At 33.9% G+C, this 15355-nt stretch overlaps 1 protein-coding gene across 3 annotated transcripts; it reads left to right on the top strand.

The window, feature by feature from the left end:
* Positions 1–309: 309 nt before the first annotated feature.
* Positions 310–12301, top strand: LOC131026900 (syntaxin-61). Of its 3 annotated transcripts, none has more exons than XM_057956911.2 (10): positions 310–501; positions 714–764; positions 1457–1498; positions 1955–2033; positions 9731–9844; positions 10189–10302; positions 10620–10825; positions 11107–11197; positions 11375–11440; positions 11868–12301. In XM_057956911.2, the coding sequence occupies exons 4-10, from the start codon at positions 1980–1982 to the stop codon at positions 11976–11978; spliced, it is 756 nt and encodes a 251-aa protein (XP_057812894.1). In that variant the 5' UTR covers positions 310–501; positions 714–764; positions 1457–1498; positions 1955–1979; the 3' UTR covers positions 11979–12301. The 3 variants fall into 3 exon arrangements, with proteins under 3 accessions (XP_057812894.1, XP_057812891.1, XP_057812893.1); XM_057956908.2 differs by having other exon boundaries at positions 1432–1498; XM_057956910.2 differs by lacking the exon at positions 714–764 and having other exon boundaries at positions 1432–1498.
* Positions 12302–15355: the final 3054 nt, after the last annotated feature.

Below are 15355 nucleotides of genomic sequence, written 5' to 3'. Positions count from 1 at the left end.
TCACAACATTTACAATCTAATATAATTTAAAAATAAAATACAAACCTAAATAATTCATTTTCAAGGAGACATCAAATTTGTCTTTCTCCATCATTCCTAAAACTATACTTAAAAAAATCCCTTTTATACTTATATCGTTATTCAATTATCTAGTCCCAATTACCACTTTAATTTATCTATATTAATTTATCATATGTTTATACATTGAATTTGATTAACGTTATAGGCTTTCACACATAACTTAATTGTTAATTATTTATTCAATTTAATTGCGGTGAATGCATTTATTTTCATTTTCTTTTATTATAAGAAATTACATTGAACCAGCTGTGTTAGCTGCTACAAACCCCATCTGTGGAGTCTAGATCCACCTCTTACCAAAGCTTCTTACTACGGCGATTGGCGGTATAATTGAGGTAAAATTTGTGCAGAAGAAAGCGAACAGTGGAGATCGGGCGTTTCAAGACTACCATTGGGGCGTTTCGATTGTCACATGTGGAGGTTAGATATTTGTTTTAAAAATTATGACTGTTTCTGTCAAAAGGGTTGGTGTAGGAAGTATAGTCAAACAGACATCTAGATTAGTGCACGTATATTTCAAAATAAATATGCTGGAACTATCTTTGCTCTTGATTTCATCCCTATACAGAGGGTAGGACTTCAGTTAACCAGAAATTGTTGCGAATGATTGCGCTATTTTGGTTGAAATGCAGGGCACATAACATTAAATGCCTTAAGTATAATTTGAATGCTGCGATCGTTTGGTATGTCCCCAAGATCTGTTCTTTTCCTCTTTATTTATGGAATAGATTTTCTAATTCTTTCTAACAGCTTAATGAGATATAGAGTTTTTGTGTTGAATTGTTAATGATAGCTTGAATTCTTGCTTAGTATTTGTGAGCGTAAGTTTTTCCTTTTTTATAATAAATATTATGGATTTCACCTAATGTTTTGGATGATGGACACATATTTCTCATGCCAAAGAATTATATTGTTGCAGTTTTTGGCTTGCGATCTATATCGTTTCTATGCCCTGTGTATTAAAACTAGACGTGGCTGATGGATTTTAAACATCTAATGGGTCTTTTTGCTAATTTTTTAGTGGAGGTTATGTACATTTGTTTGATTTGCAGAACCATCTCTAGTCTGTGAAAGTTTTGGATGGCTTATATACGTGTTAAATTTACTTTTAATAGGATTGATGCATATTCGTTAATTTTTTTACAGAGGTATTTTAAGGCTTTGCCAGGGTTTCTAGTTGGGCAACGTAGGTTTTAGTTTCTTCTAAATGGTTAGACCAGTAAATGCTATTTTCAGCTGTGCTAGTCTTTAGAGATAAAGAGCCAATGCCTAGCTACAAGTGTTTTATGCGTAAGGATTTAGAATATAATAATTTCCTTCAGTAATGTGATTATGTTTGATCTCTGACAGATCTATGCATTCCTGCTTGGTGCAGCCTAGCAGTCTCTGAAGGACTTTACCAGATACAGACACAAGTGTAAGTGTTCTTTCATCATTCTCGTCACCTAACTCAGCTATACTTAGAAAGTCACCTCTATGCAGAACAAATTACTGTACCTACTGTGACTTTTGAAAAATCAAATGAATTGAGTCAGATGAACTTAAATAGGTATAGTTTGCCCTACGTATCTTTTCACTAATAAATGTTAGTTTTTTTTTTAATTTTCTTTAATTTAGCGTGTATTGTAATTTTGTTGGAATTGTTCATCAGTACTGACAAATAGGTTATCAATCCCTGTACAGAATATGTTTATATATGATGTCATCTTGTGCTTCTTGTGAATTATTTAATAAACGCCTTACTATCAAAAAAATATTTCTAATTTTATTGTCTCGTTTTTATTCAAATGATGAAGTTTATATTTTCCTACAGAATAGCTTCCAGAATATAGATGGAGTCAGAATTATTCTCTTCTAATGAGGTTAAGTGCAGGTGTGTTTGGGTGGGAGAGTGAAGAATGTCTGCAGCTGAGGATCCATTCTATATTGTCAAGGAGGAGATTCAAGATTCTGTAAGTTTAAGTTGTAATTGCCAAATGAGATATGATCTCTTGTTTTTTTCTTCTTAATTTTACCTCTCTGGTTAATTATCTGATTTGTGATCTTGGTGGGTCGTTGACAAAGTATGAATGTCTATTGTTGGAGGGCAATTGGGTTATGTTCTCACAATGGTTTTAATCCTATTGATAAAGTATTCATATTCCCTTAATGTTACCAAAATCAATGAATGATTTGGCTGTACAAATCTTAAAAGCCTTTGTTCATTGTTGTCCTTATCATGGCAAAAGAACAAATCTTTCTTGTGTTTTCTTGATTTGTTAGCCAGCCTGAAAGGATTTGATAATAGTCACATCTCTACTCCAAGTTCTAAATTAGTTGGAAAATCATTGAAAATTTTCATATTCAGGGCAAACTTGATCAGTTATGCTATCCATAACTTGGAAAGAGACAATGACTGAAATTACACTGATGGCTTTTCATCCAAAAATAAAAAATGCTTAGTAGGATAGCCAGTTGTTACAAACTTACACCATTATATCATATATCATTATGTTATAATATTAAACTGAAAGTTTATGGCAAAGAACACTCGCAGAAGCTCAGAATACTGCAACATGTGATGTTTTTTTCCCATCAGAAATCCTTGTTTTGTAAACACAAACTAACATTTAGCTTATAGACCTTGTTTTGTAAACACAAACAAACTGCTTGGCTAGATAGAAAGCCAAATGTTACTCAAAAGAGTGCTGCTAACATTTTTCCAAAGAGGAGCTATCCTCAGCTACACTCTGCATCAGGTGGAGCGGGGCTCCATTGCTATATATCACTGAACAATTAATGAAAGTGTCGGAGTGATTGAAGACTCTTGATCACATCATTGACAGAAGCAAATGGAGGAGACCATTCATAACACTTAATGTTTATTGGTGCTGCCACCATTTACTGTGAGATGCCTACAGTAGTATAAGTCTCCTGTAGAAGCAATCTCTTTATCATTGATGGCAATAACACAACTGATAAAGATAAACTCTATTGCATTTAATTTATAGCACAAACTGCAGAAAGCTTCAAGATTAAGTTTGAATTTTATGTGGATATGTTGTACAGTAAAATCTTTGTCTTGTGGTACATGTCCTATTAGGCATCCTCCAATTATCATTTACATCATGAAGCATTATTTTTACCTATGCTTTCATGCAAAGATCCTTTTTCCTTCTTATCTATCTAAATGAAACACATGCCTAAGGAAACGCTCAATTAAGTCTTTACAATTTCCTTTTCAGGTAATGCCCTCTTTTTGAATTGGTGGATGGAGCTTAGATCAACAGTCATAGAGGACAGCCCAGCAATTGAAAAATTTAGATAAGCTTGAAACCTTGTTTCAATGTCTGTATATACTACAGCATGCAATAACAGATGTATTGAAGCCTTCAGAAAAGCCTTGATATTATGAAACATTTAACATAGTATTAAAACACTTTCAACTTTAGCAAAAACACTTGATTCATTTTCCTTTTGGACAGAAGGGGTCAATGTTGATTCACACTCTCTGTTGTGTATCTACTACAGCATGCAACAACTGATGTATTGGGGCCTTCTGGAAAGCCTTAATATATCATGAACCATAGTACCAAAATAGTTTCAGGTTGAACAAAAACAATTGTTTCAATTTTTTTGGACAGAGTGGGTCAATGTTAATTCTCCCTGTGTGGTGCATTTACCAGCATGTAATAATTGATGTATTGGGGCCTTAAAAAAGCCCTAATATATTACGGACCTTAGTAGCAAAACACTTTCAAATTGAACAAAATACTTGTTTCAGTTTTTTTGGACAGTGTGGGTCAATGTTGATCAACTCTTTACCTGGCCTCAATTGATGCTAAATAGATTAATTTAAAATTCCATACGAAAGGTGTTCTAAATGCTTTGGGATATTTGCTTGTAAAGAAAATTTTCTTTTATCCTAAACATTTTTTACAATGATGTGTGTCACTTTTTTTAGTATCTTGTGCTTCATTTTTGTATGAGGATAGCTATTATGATATGGACCATTTGGTATGGATGGATTTCATATGATATATTATATGGGTATGAAATAGATTGCTGCAGTTGTTCTAGCTACACAGAGGTTGTCGAATGATTCCCTCAGGAGACAGAAATCATGTCAAGAACTGGATTAGGTTCATTAATCTTTTTGTCAAGTTGCACTAGACACTTTTTAATAGCAGACTGAAAAGATTTGTTCCAGTTGTATATATCATTTCTGAGACTTGAAACCTTATAAGTACAATGCAGGACTTTGTGTAAATGTCTTACTACATTAGAGGTTGCACCATATATTACGACAAAAACTTGTGATGTTGATTGTTGTGCCAGGATAGCTGCAATTTCAGTAATATTGAACTTAAATTGTGATTGCTGCCCCACATTCATGGTCAAGATTTGTAATTAACATGAATAACAGCATATAATTTAATGGTCTGAGACGTTATTTAGGACTGTTGAGTTTTCATGTCAGGAACTGGATTAGGTTCACGTCTTTTTGTCCAGTTGCACTAGACACTTTTTAATAGCAGACTGAAAAGATTTGTTCCAGTTGTATATATCATTTCTGAGACTTGAAACAGAGGTTGTAGAATGATTCCCTCGGGAGACAGAAATCATGTCAAGAACTGTTGAGTTTGCATTTGTCATTTACAACACACAAAGCTAGCCTAGTCTCAGGGAACTACTCTATGCTCCTAGCAAGAAAATGAAACATAGTTTCCAGGGCACACCCTAAAGTATTGTACTCATGCAATCATGGATGGAGGGTCTAATGAAAGACTACCCAGCGATGCATCCTTAGTACAGCCACTTTCAATAAATGGACAAGAAAACTCAAATATTAACATAATCATACAAAAATAATGCACGTCGGCATACTATTATGTCCCAAGGGGAAGTACATCAATAGTTTCTGCTGCTAGGGCTTACAATCAGATTAGATCCCTGTCATAGATTGCAATAGAAATCAAGAACAAAACATGAATGCAGCTCTAGATGCTAGCTTCCTAAGCTGCTTTTTTTAGATACAACTTGGTCCTCACATCTCTTGTTGCCCTCTGCTGTACTTTCTTAATGAATTTAACTTCCTTTTATAGTGGATATTGGACAGGAGGCTTAAAACAAGAAATATTATTTAGTATGGCTTTAAGTTTTAACCATGACCCACCATGGACCAATAAGGCCTTTCAAATGATTATCCTACAGGACAAGGCTCGATATCATGGTGCACATCCTATAGACCTCCTTAAGTTGAACTGGCAAGCCATCTCATAAAATAAGGCATGAAATACAAAATGAACATGCGGACATGCTCTGAAGGCTCTGTTAATGCTTTCGTCAAAATTTAATGATGATCTGATTTGTATGCTCTACAGCCCAGATGATTTTGTCTGCATTTCTGCATGCACAATTGATGATTGTGTCTAGAAAACTCAACTGCTACAAATGAAAATGACTAGTGAACTAAGAACTGAAAACACAATACAAAGAGAAAAGAAATATTTTGGTTGATGCAAGACTGCTTGTAAGCTTGGGATGCTCTTACATTAGACATCCTAGGTAAGCGACTTGTGAGCTCAGTGCTCACAAATAAGGGCTGGGTGAGAGAACAACTCTTTAGGCTAGTAAACTAACCACAACGTACCCTCAACACATGAATAGGCTTCTGGAATTAATTCTGCACATCTCTTTTCACCTCTATCAATTCCAAAACCAAGAACTAGGATGCATACCACCCACTTCCACCAATCATTTCCTTTTCTGCAGTTGCCTTGCATCTGTATTTGCATCTTTCTTTGCAACTTCATTACTTCTTTCATTCTGCTTTTGTTCCTTCAAGTTCACGCCATACTGAACTTGTCTCTGATTTTCAACTTCCATCTTTATCACCTGCTCTTTTACTTCTGTCATTTTCGCTATTACAGTCAGGTGCTGAACATCTGTTAGCCCATCTTTCGCACTTATCCTTCTTATCTTCAATCTCATCTTCTTACAGCATAAAGTGCTCAATCAGTTTGAACTGCTTTATTTGCAGATTGTGATCTTCACTTTACTCAAGTAAATGACCCTTTCTATTCTGCAGCATCTTTCATCAATCCTCACTAACATATTTTGTGTACTTTCTTCCATCAATTTCTCCAACCTTATTTTTTGACATTTTATACTAATTCTGTCTTAACCATTTCAGCTTTCTTATACCTCTGTTCATCCATCAGAATTTATCACAACAATTTTAACTTCTTCCAGCATTTCTCTTTTTAAAATTTTTTCCATTCCTCTGTCTTCATCAATACTATCTTCTGTCATTTGCACTTTTGTGGTTTCCATTATTGTCCCAAATATAATTAAGCAAATCAGTTTCAATGGTGGTGTCTCTACCACCGTCCATTATTCTGATCTTATCTTGATGTAAATACAACAGTATCATCTACTCTTATGTTCCATAAATACGATTCAATTTCTGCTTCTTTTACATTCATATCACTTACTCTGTTAATGTGGTATGTGCTATCACCTGTCTTCTCTTCTAAATTACTTCTACCTTTCCTTATATTTATTCTCCCTTAACTTCTATCCCTCAATAGGGATCTCATACTGTCATTTCCCTGGTTATCCAACTTCTGTTGAAATTTGCCTGTCAACTTCCTTGCTTCCTCAAATTGATTTACTTGTGTTTTGTCAACCTTCACCATATATGGTTTTGTTTGCATCTTCCTCCAGATGCCCTTCATACAATTAACTCTAAACAACAATATCTTTTTGCAAATGTTCTGCATTTCCTCGTGCCAACCTCCAATTTTTGCTGTATCTCTCATGTGCATTGGTCTCCCCTCAAATCTCTCTCCACTGCATTCTACAACTCTATACATTGCCTCCTAACCACTCTCAAACTCATCATTATTTAGTTTAAATTACCACTAAGTTCTGCATTAGTACATTAAACTCTCCTTCCATGATAATTTAAACTAAATAATGACGAGTTTGAGAGTGGTTAGGAGACATTGTATGGAGTTGTAGAATGCATTGGAGAGAGATTTAAGGGGAGATCAATGTACATGAGGGAGTCATTTCCCTAGTTATCCAACTTCTGTTGAATTTTGCCAGTCAACTTCCTTGCTTCCTCTAATTGATTTACTTGTGTTTCGTGCATCTCCACCATATATGGTTTTGTTTTGCTTCTTCCTCCAGATGCCCTTCATACAATTAACTTCAAACTGAAAAAGCCCATCGACCTGCTTTGATACCATGAAAAATAATCGAATGATCTTTGAATAATCGGATGAATTAATTACGAATATACAACCATATATAAAGGAATTACAAGATTGTGTTTTAAAAAGAACTAACTGTTAAACTAAAGCTTCAACATGAAGCTAAAACGTTTAAAATGCTAAATAAAACTAAAAAGCTATTTACTAAAAAGCAAACTATGCGTTCTTATAAAAGAAGCAGCAGTTGCACTTAAAAGACTAAACAAACTAAAACGCTAAATAAGTTGACACCTAAGATGACGAACTAAAAAGCTAAATGACTAACTAAATGACCATTAATAGAACCACTAAAAAGGTAACTGACTAAAAGAATTAATTATTCTAATACAAACGGCAATATCATTTTGCAAATGTTCTGCATTTCCTCGTGCCAACCTCCAATTTTTTCTAAATCCTTCATGTGCATTGGTCTCCCCTCAAATCCCTCTCCAATGCATTCTACAACTCTATACAATGCCTCCTAACCACTCTCAAACTCATCATTATTTAGTTTAATTTACCAAAGTTCTGCATTAGTACTTTATTTCAATTTTTTAACTTGCTTTCAGATTTCTTTTTTGCAAATTGTATATTCACTTGTCTACGTAGATATACTGGCACTTAAACTGTCTTTTCTACCTCTCACTTTTGTCCACCATCTTGTTTATCTTACCAACAACTACTGTTTCTTTTCCAATTTTGACATCCCTTTAGGAAATACACTTGCTCCATCTTCTTGACTTATTTCATCCTTCATGTCTTCTAACATGCATACACTATCTTCAATAATATATGTCTTTTCTCTTGTAATGATCTGTCATAGATTCTCGACACTATCTTATCATCTCCCAAATATTGTTCCTTGCATTAAGATCTTACTTGCCAAAAGATTCAAATTTACCTTCTCTACAACATCACTAGATTCATCTTTCCAATCTTTCTTCAAAACCTCTTCATCATTCAGATTTTCCATCAATATTTCTTCATCTTGGACTATTCCACAATCTCCAATCTTTTGATTCTCAATGATTTCAATTTCTCTTCAGCAATCTTTTGTCTGCTTCCTTGACTTCTGCATTCACTCACTTAACTTATTCTTCATCTGTGACACTTGTGTTACCACAATCACATCTGACTTCAACTTTTTTGACTTTAACATCTTCATTTGCACTCGTACTATTAACTACTATCTTAGTTATTATTATTTTTGTATTCTTACATGACTTCCATAGTTACATTCTTCTTTGTTCTGTATTTGAACCATCCCTAAACTTTCAGATCTTCCTTCCATCACACTATTGTTATTCAAAACATTAAATAAATGCTTACCAGTTTGTCTTTCACTATTCCTTTCAAGTATTTTTTTGTCACAAACTCTCCTTAATGGATTCACAATCATTTACTCCTTCACCTTCTTTTGTCACGTTCACAGTAACATTCATTCCATCTTCTTCATCCTCATTTGATTTGAACATGACTTCTTTTATCATTCTCAACTTTGGCTTATCTATCTTGACCTTTCTTTGTCATACCAAACAGTTCAATATTCTTAGCAACATTATCAACACCATCATCACATTGGATTCTGCTATAAATGCTACATCAATCTATGTGGAAATCTAACCAATTTATTAAATGGATATGTGAAAACAAGAAAAGAGTCAAACAAGGGTAATTCAGTTTCATTTATAGCTGGAAATTCACAGATTGCCCCTTCTGCTCACAGTGTGCAAGGGTGCAATGGAACCCCCAAGCATTGCACACTTCATAAGCTCTACCTCCATATAAATTGCAATGAGAAGGAAAAAAATAATGCCACACAACAATTCATTCAAGACCTTTTAATTTTCTATATAGCTTACACATCAAGCTATTACCTACCCTTCATGCAACCTTGCTTATTTGATGCCGTAGTGACCTAACTCACTCAACTGTACGATATCTGCTAAAAATAAGCTATGTGCCCTTATTAATGTTGGAGACAATTGTAGTTCCAGGTCATCGGGTATTCTCAAAATCCCCAATTTGTAGAAAGCTTCCAGGGAATTAGAAATGCTACAGACTTTTCCTGTTGATGTTATATTTCTGTCCGTTTGTGCATGCGAGTGTTTTTTTCAATTAGTTCTTTCTTTCTTTCTTTGTTTATTAACTTCTTTTTTATTAATTTCTCTGGTTGAGTTTTGATCCTTTTTTGGGCTTTAAATTTTGAGTTTTAAGATTTCTTTCTCTTTCTTAACCTTCATCTAGTAACTTTTTTCCAGAGCTCTGTAATATTCCTTCATAGATGTGTTGCTGATGACTGGTTACATGCAAAGCTGCATTTCTATAATTACATTTCTATGAAAAGAAAATGGAAGTTTTTTTGTTTATTTAGTTTAATGTACTTATAACCAACTTTTTAAAAAAAAAAGGTGGACAAGTTGCAAGCTACATTCAGAAGATATGAACAACTTTTGCCAAGATCAGGTGAGCGGGGACGTCTTGCGAATGAGTTGCTAGCAGGATGTGAAAGCATTGAATGGCAGGTAATATGTTTCTATAGCATTTCTATATTTTCATTTACTATATGGATGCACACATGATAACTGCAACATGCACATTTGAAGTTTATCTTGGAATAGGAAATCAAATTCAATATTTTTATTTACGTTGAGTAACAACATTTCTGTTAAGGTTGTCTGGTTGGGTGTTATTTTAATTGAATGAATGCTTAATTATTGTAGGTATTGTTGCATGTGTTTGTAGTTTTAGATTTTGTATTTTTGGGGGGGAGTGCTTAGTATATCGCATATCTCCTCCAAGATGGATTTTTAATCACTTAAATTTGTTTAGACTTCATTTCTTGAGGAGCTTGGTTTTTGGTGGGAAGGTAGACGAGCTTGATAGGGCCATTGCCGTGGCAGAAAAAGATCCTGTGCGGTTTAGCATTGATGAAGTTGAGCTCGAGAAGCGCAGGAGATGGACAGCGTCAACTCGTAATCAGGTTTTTCTTTTTTAATTTCTTGCTTTCACTTAGACTGTAGTTATTAAGATTGATTTTTCATTATTCTGTCTAAATTCATCATCTGAAGTATGCTTGTAAGCTATGTTATTGAGTCTTGACTCATTTTTCAATATTATTTCGGAATTCATGGTCTGAAGGATCCTTGTAAGATACATGTTTTATTGTTTTTCATCTTTAATAGGAAGTAGAGCAAAAAGAATATGAAGCAAAAAGTATCTTTTCTTGTGATATGTTTTTCTGCAATCAAGATGGCTACATTAATTTATATTAACGCACAATTTTGCTTGTACCCTTAGATGGAGAAACTCAGAAAAACTGTGAAAGCAGACATGGAGAAATCCCTGGGGCAGAATTACTCAGCTAATATCAGATCAAATGGCACCAGGCGAGAACTTTTAAGGTTACCAAATGATCACACAGGTGCTAAACCAAATCAAGCTATGAATCCAGATAATGATGATTTTATTACATCAGAAACGGACAGACAAGTACTATTGATTAAGTAAGATATGTTTTTCCTTGAAAATATAAACTTCAAAGAGTTAAAATAAATAGTTTTCTTTTCGGGAATTTACACTATCAAGATAAGATAATATGGTTAAAATCTGATCATGTCAGCGAAGTTTGCTTTCAGCACAGGCTCCATCCATTGTTCTGGACATCTGCAATTTTAATTTCTTATACCTTTTTAGTGCTTTGTTTTAAATGCTAGTTAATCATTTGTATTAAATCATCATGCTTGATTAGTATGTCCTATCATTTTCATGTTCACTTCTTGTTTAGGGAACAAGATCAAGAGTTAGATGAGCTCAGTGCAAGCGTGGAGAGGCTTGGCGGTGTTGGTCTCACGATACATGAAGAACTCATGGGACAGGTAATTTTTGTTCAGATTTAAATTTCAATTATGGAAATTTAATGAATTAAACGGATGCAACTGATTACAATTTTTTATAATGATTTCCTAAAGAGTAGTTAGTTCACTGATATTTGAGAAGTGTTTATATTTTAATCACAGACTACTCATGTATGGCTATATAAACATTTTCTGCAGGAAAAGCTTTTGGAGGAACTTGATCAAGATATGGATAAAACATCAAATAGGCTCGACTTTGTTCAAGTTAGTTTGAGATTTCTCTGTTTGCTTATTTGTTTTTCATTGAAAGAAAGATGCCTTAAATCAAATCTAGTGTTCATGAAATTCTTGGTGCATTGTAAGGAACATGGTTTACCCTTGTCCTATTACCCTTGTCCTTTTTTCAATATTTCTAAAATGAGTAGACAATTCGACAAAAAAGAGTGAAACTGACATGTTAAGAGCTATACGCAAAGTACATGAATATTCTGTTCAGTGTTGTGACAAATAATAGTCAATCAGGAGTTGAAAGGGAATATATCTAAAGAGTGTACATATAGTAGATTGGTGATAAAGGAGCAGTTAGAGGCTACTTGTAGATTCTCGTTACTGAATCAAGCAATCCTCTTTTTTGGTTCAACCCAAAATATTCATTTTTTTGATTTCTAATTCACAACTCTTTGCAATGCAGAGGAAGGTAGGTCTTGTGATGAAGAAAGCAGGAGCGAAGGGACAGATAATGATGATTGTATTTTTGGTTATATTGTTTATGGTGTTGGTTCTTCTTGTATTCTACACCTAGCATCTCTTATGGCACTTATGACAATAAACTAATAATTGTATTCTGCGATGTGCAATAACACAATGTTTCTAGTGGTGTAGAAAGGGGATCACTATAGAAGTCTTAAGCTGTGCAGCTTCTCCTCACATATTGGAGCTGTTTAAAATATGTTTATTACACCATTTCTGAAGTGAAATAATGCATAGAAAATCTTCAAGCATTATCTTATCCCTTGGAAGCCATCTATTTAATTATTGGTATTACCAGATTTATATGTAACTTGTTCTAGCTGCTTCATGATTGTGCTTTTTAAAGTTAATATCAGTGATATTATTTTGACAATCTTTAACCGTCTCTGATCTACCCCTGATCCAATCTGTTTATGCAACTTGCTGTTGAGTCTTTATAGATATTGAAATGGTATATCTACATCTTTGGTATAGAAGATAAGTTTTACATTCAGTTTTCTTTATCATGTGTGCCAATCTACTTGACCATTAGCTCAGCTTTTTCTATAAATAATTTGGTAAACACATCAACTTCATTGTTGCCAAACGAATTAGCTCAGTTTTTTCTAAAAATAATTTTGCAAACACATTAACTTCATTGTTGCCAAATGAACTCTTGTTTTGGCATTGAAATTTTGATTTATTCCAAAACATTCAATAATGTATCTTAGACCCGAGTAAATGCACTATCTTTTACTTAAATGGGTATGGCGTTAATATGATTCTTGTATCATGTCTTCCATAGCATTAAGGTAAGCATTTTTTCTGAAGGCACATGAATAATTATTTAACCTTAATTTTATATACTTCAATGTAGCATAATGGGTGACCGTGAAACTTATGGAGCAAGTCAATGAATAAACAATGAGCTATCAAAAAGCCTTAATTCAACTTTGTTTTATTTTCATAAATGTTCAGATTTACTTTAAATGATGTTTTAGCTCTTATCAAGCTACCATCCATTTCGTTGTGCTTGCATTTGTGATGCTTATTTTGTTATTTTGCTTTATCTGTTGAATAACCATTTATGCACATCATTGTATTATGATATGATCCTATACCAAAAAGTTGCATCATTTATTTTGAAATTCATTGCTGTCGTCCACCTCTTCTACTGGTGTTTTGAAGTAATGGGTAGCCAACTTTTTTAACCTTCCTTGATTGGATTCTAGTACTTTGAGGGCACATCACACTCTCTTTCCTACAAACAATGACATTGAGCATTTTGCATGTTTGGAAAAACATCCATTTTTAAAATTCCTTTTCCCTTGTGCTTGGCTTAGCTTTTCTTTTTCCAGAAATGCTATGTAAAGCGTATTTTACTTTACCTTGAAATTTTAAATTAATAATTGTGACAAAAAAATATCTTTTGGGGGCTTCATTTGGATATGAACTGACAAGCATGCAGTGCCCAGGTATAGTTCCACATTTTGAGGATGTATTTTTCCTTTTTAAAAAAAAAAATGGGTCCTTGTGTATGGCATCATGCCAGACCCACATCATCTATATTGTATTGATTTGTGTCATGAAGATTCCTCAAGGTGCTTCGTCCAGGGGAAGAGGAGAGTGCTTGGGCGATTGATTTGTAAAGTGTAGTAAGATAGATGGCACTTACGTTGACTTACACATTTTGCTTTCAATGTTATTCTAATGTTTTCCTTTCGCCAAAAGGGGAGGGAAAAAAGAAGAGGAAGAGGAAATGGAGGAAGTGGAATAGGAAGAAGGTCATGACTCGAACCTATGCCCTATGCATGATGCAAGAATTCTTTCTGGGCATATCTCAGTATAGATCATGTTTCATATAATGTTTAGATGATTATTCGTCTGTTGGATGGATTATGAATGACTGAATATTTTTTATGGAATGAATGATCATATTTGAAGAATTTCATTGTCTTTTGCTTTATTTATGTTAAAATATCATAAGGAGTTTTTGATTTATTTGTATTTTAAAAATCCAAATGGAGGAAGTGGAAAACAAGATTGAAGTGGAAGGAAGTAAATGACCCCTTGCAAGGAGTTTCTCTTTTCATGATGTATTTCAGATACTTTCAACAAAAAGAGAATACGTGGTTGGAAATAAATATATTATTGCACTTGTAGCCGGTAAAGAAATAGGCACTTGCCCAACATCGGCCAACCATAGTAGTGTATTATCAAAGAAGCAGACATTTATTCTATTGCATATTTTTGAAGTTGTTAAAATTGAGTTTAATAGTTTTTAAATCAGTTTTATGGAATTTTTTTACCCTAAGCCATGAAAGTACCAAACATGGCAGAGGATAATCTGCAAAACATGTATTGGTTTATTTGACCCTTTTTACAGTCATTCAACAAGAACAATGAGTCTTATTCATCGGCGTATTGGATATGAACCAGACGAATGAATCAGATTTATGATTTGTACTTTCAGCAAAGGGCCCAGGTATGTGAGATCTATGGCTTCAAATAATGTTTTGTTTAATGTTGTAACCTTTTTATCTAGAAGGCTCATAAAATAATTTACATGGAGGGAGCAGAGAATTGCAAAGCTCTAGCTGTTCTATGTTTTTCTCGTTGACTAAAGGACAGAGGAGGGATCTTTTCATGGGAAGAAGATAATGAAAAGGTAGTAGGAATGATAATTTTTTGTTTTTTTCAGTTAGTGAATGTGTGAATTAAGGAGACGTTGTTCATGAAATGTTTGTAAACTTTTATAGAAATACAGGCATTTTGTAGAGAAGATATTGAAAGTGTGAATTAAGGAGACATTTTCCATAACATGTTTTTGGGCTTATACAAAAGTGCATGGATTCGGATAATGAGTATGTAAACTTACTTAATGAAGTGACCAGGCATGTGATTGATAAGTGCCGACAAAGGGTCCAGTATGAACCAACATTAGATCTTATTACTCGGATTAGTGCAATAGACAAAAATAGTTATTAATTGTGGGATTAAAATAATGATTCTTTGGAGAGGCACTTAGAATGAATGAACCGCCATTAATGAGAAGACAAGCAAGGGGTGAGATTCTAATATTATTGGGATCTTTGCCCAGATGAAGCTTGTGAAATTAAAATTTGTGATACAATTAAATGCAATGCAAGCTTACTGCGTTGGTTGAATGGTGGGCAAGAAGACTTGTAATATAGTTCCCAGTAACATTGTATATATTGGCGTACACATCACTATACAAAATGTCATTGTTGACAAAAGTTTGTATAAGCTCAAAGTTTAAGGGGTTTCTATAGTGCATGATTGAAGAGACTTCTTATTTGACATCTATATGCTTTGTTGGTTTAGGTTAAGGTCCTCATGTTGAAATTTCAAACCATCTTTTTTCACAACTTCCTTGAGACAACATGGTCAAGGAGCGCTTTGCTAGGGTTTGAATTTTTTGAAGCTTTT

Source organism: Cryptomeria japonica, chromosome 1 (genome assembly GCF_030272615.1).
Source record: "Cryptomeria japonica chromosome 1, Sugi_1.0, whole genome shotgun sequence".
NCBI classification, from domain to species: Eukaryota; Viridiplantae; Streptophyta; class Pinopsida; order Cupressales; family Cupressaceae; genus Cryptomeria; species Cryptomeria japonica.
Note: the sequence above shows the minus strand (reverse complement) of the source record. Positions and strands in the feature narration are given on the sequence as shown.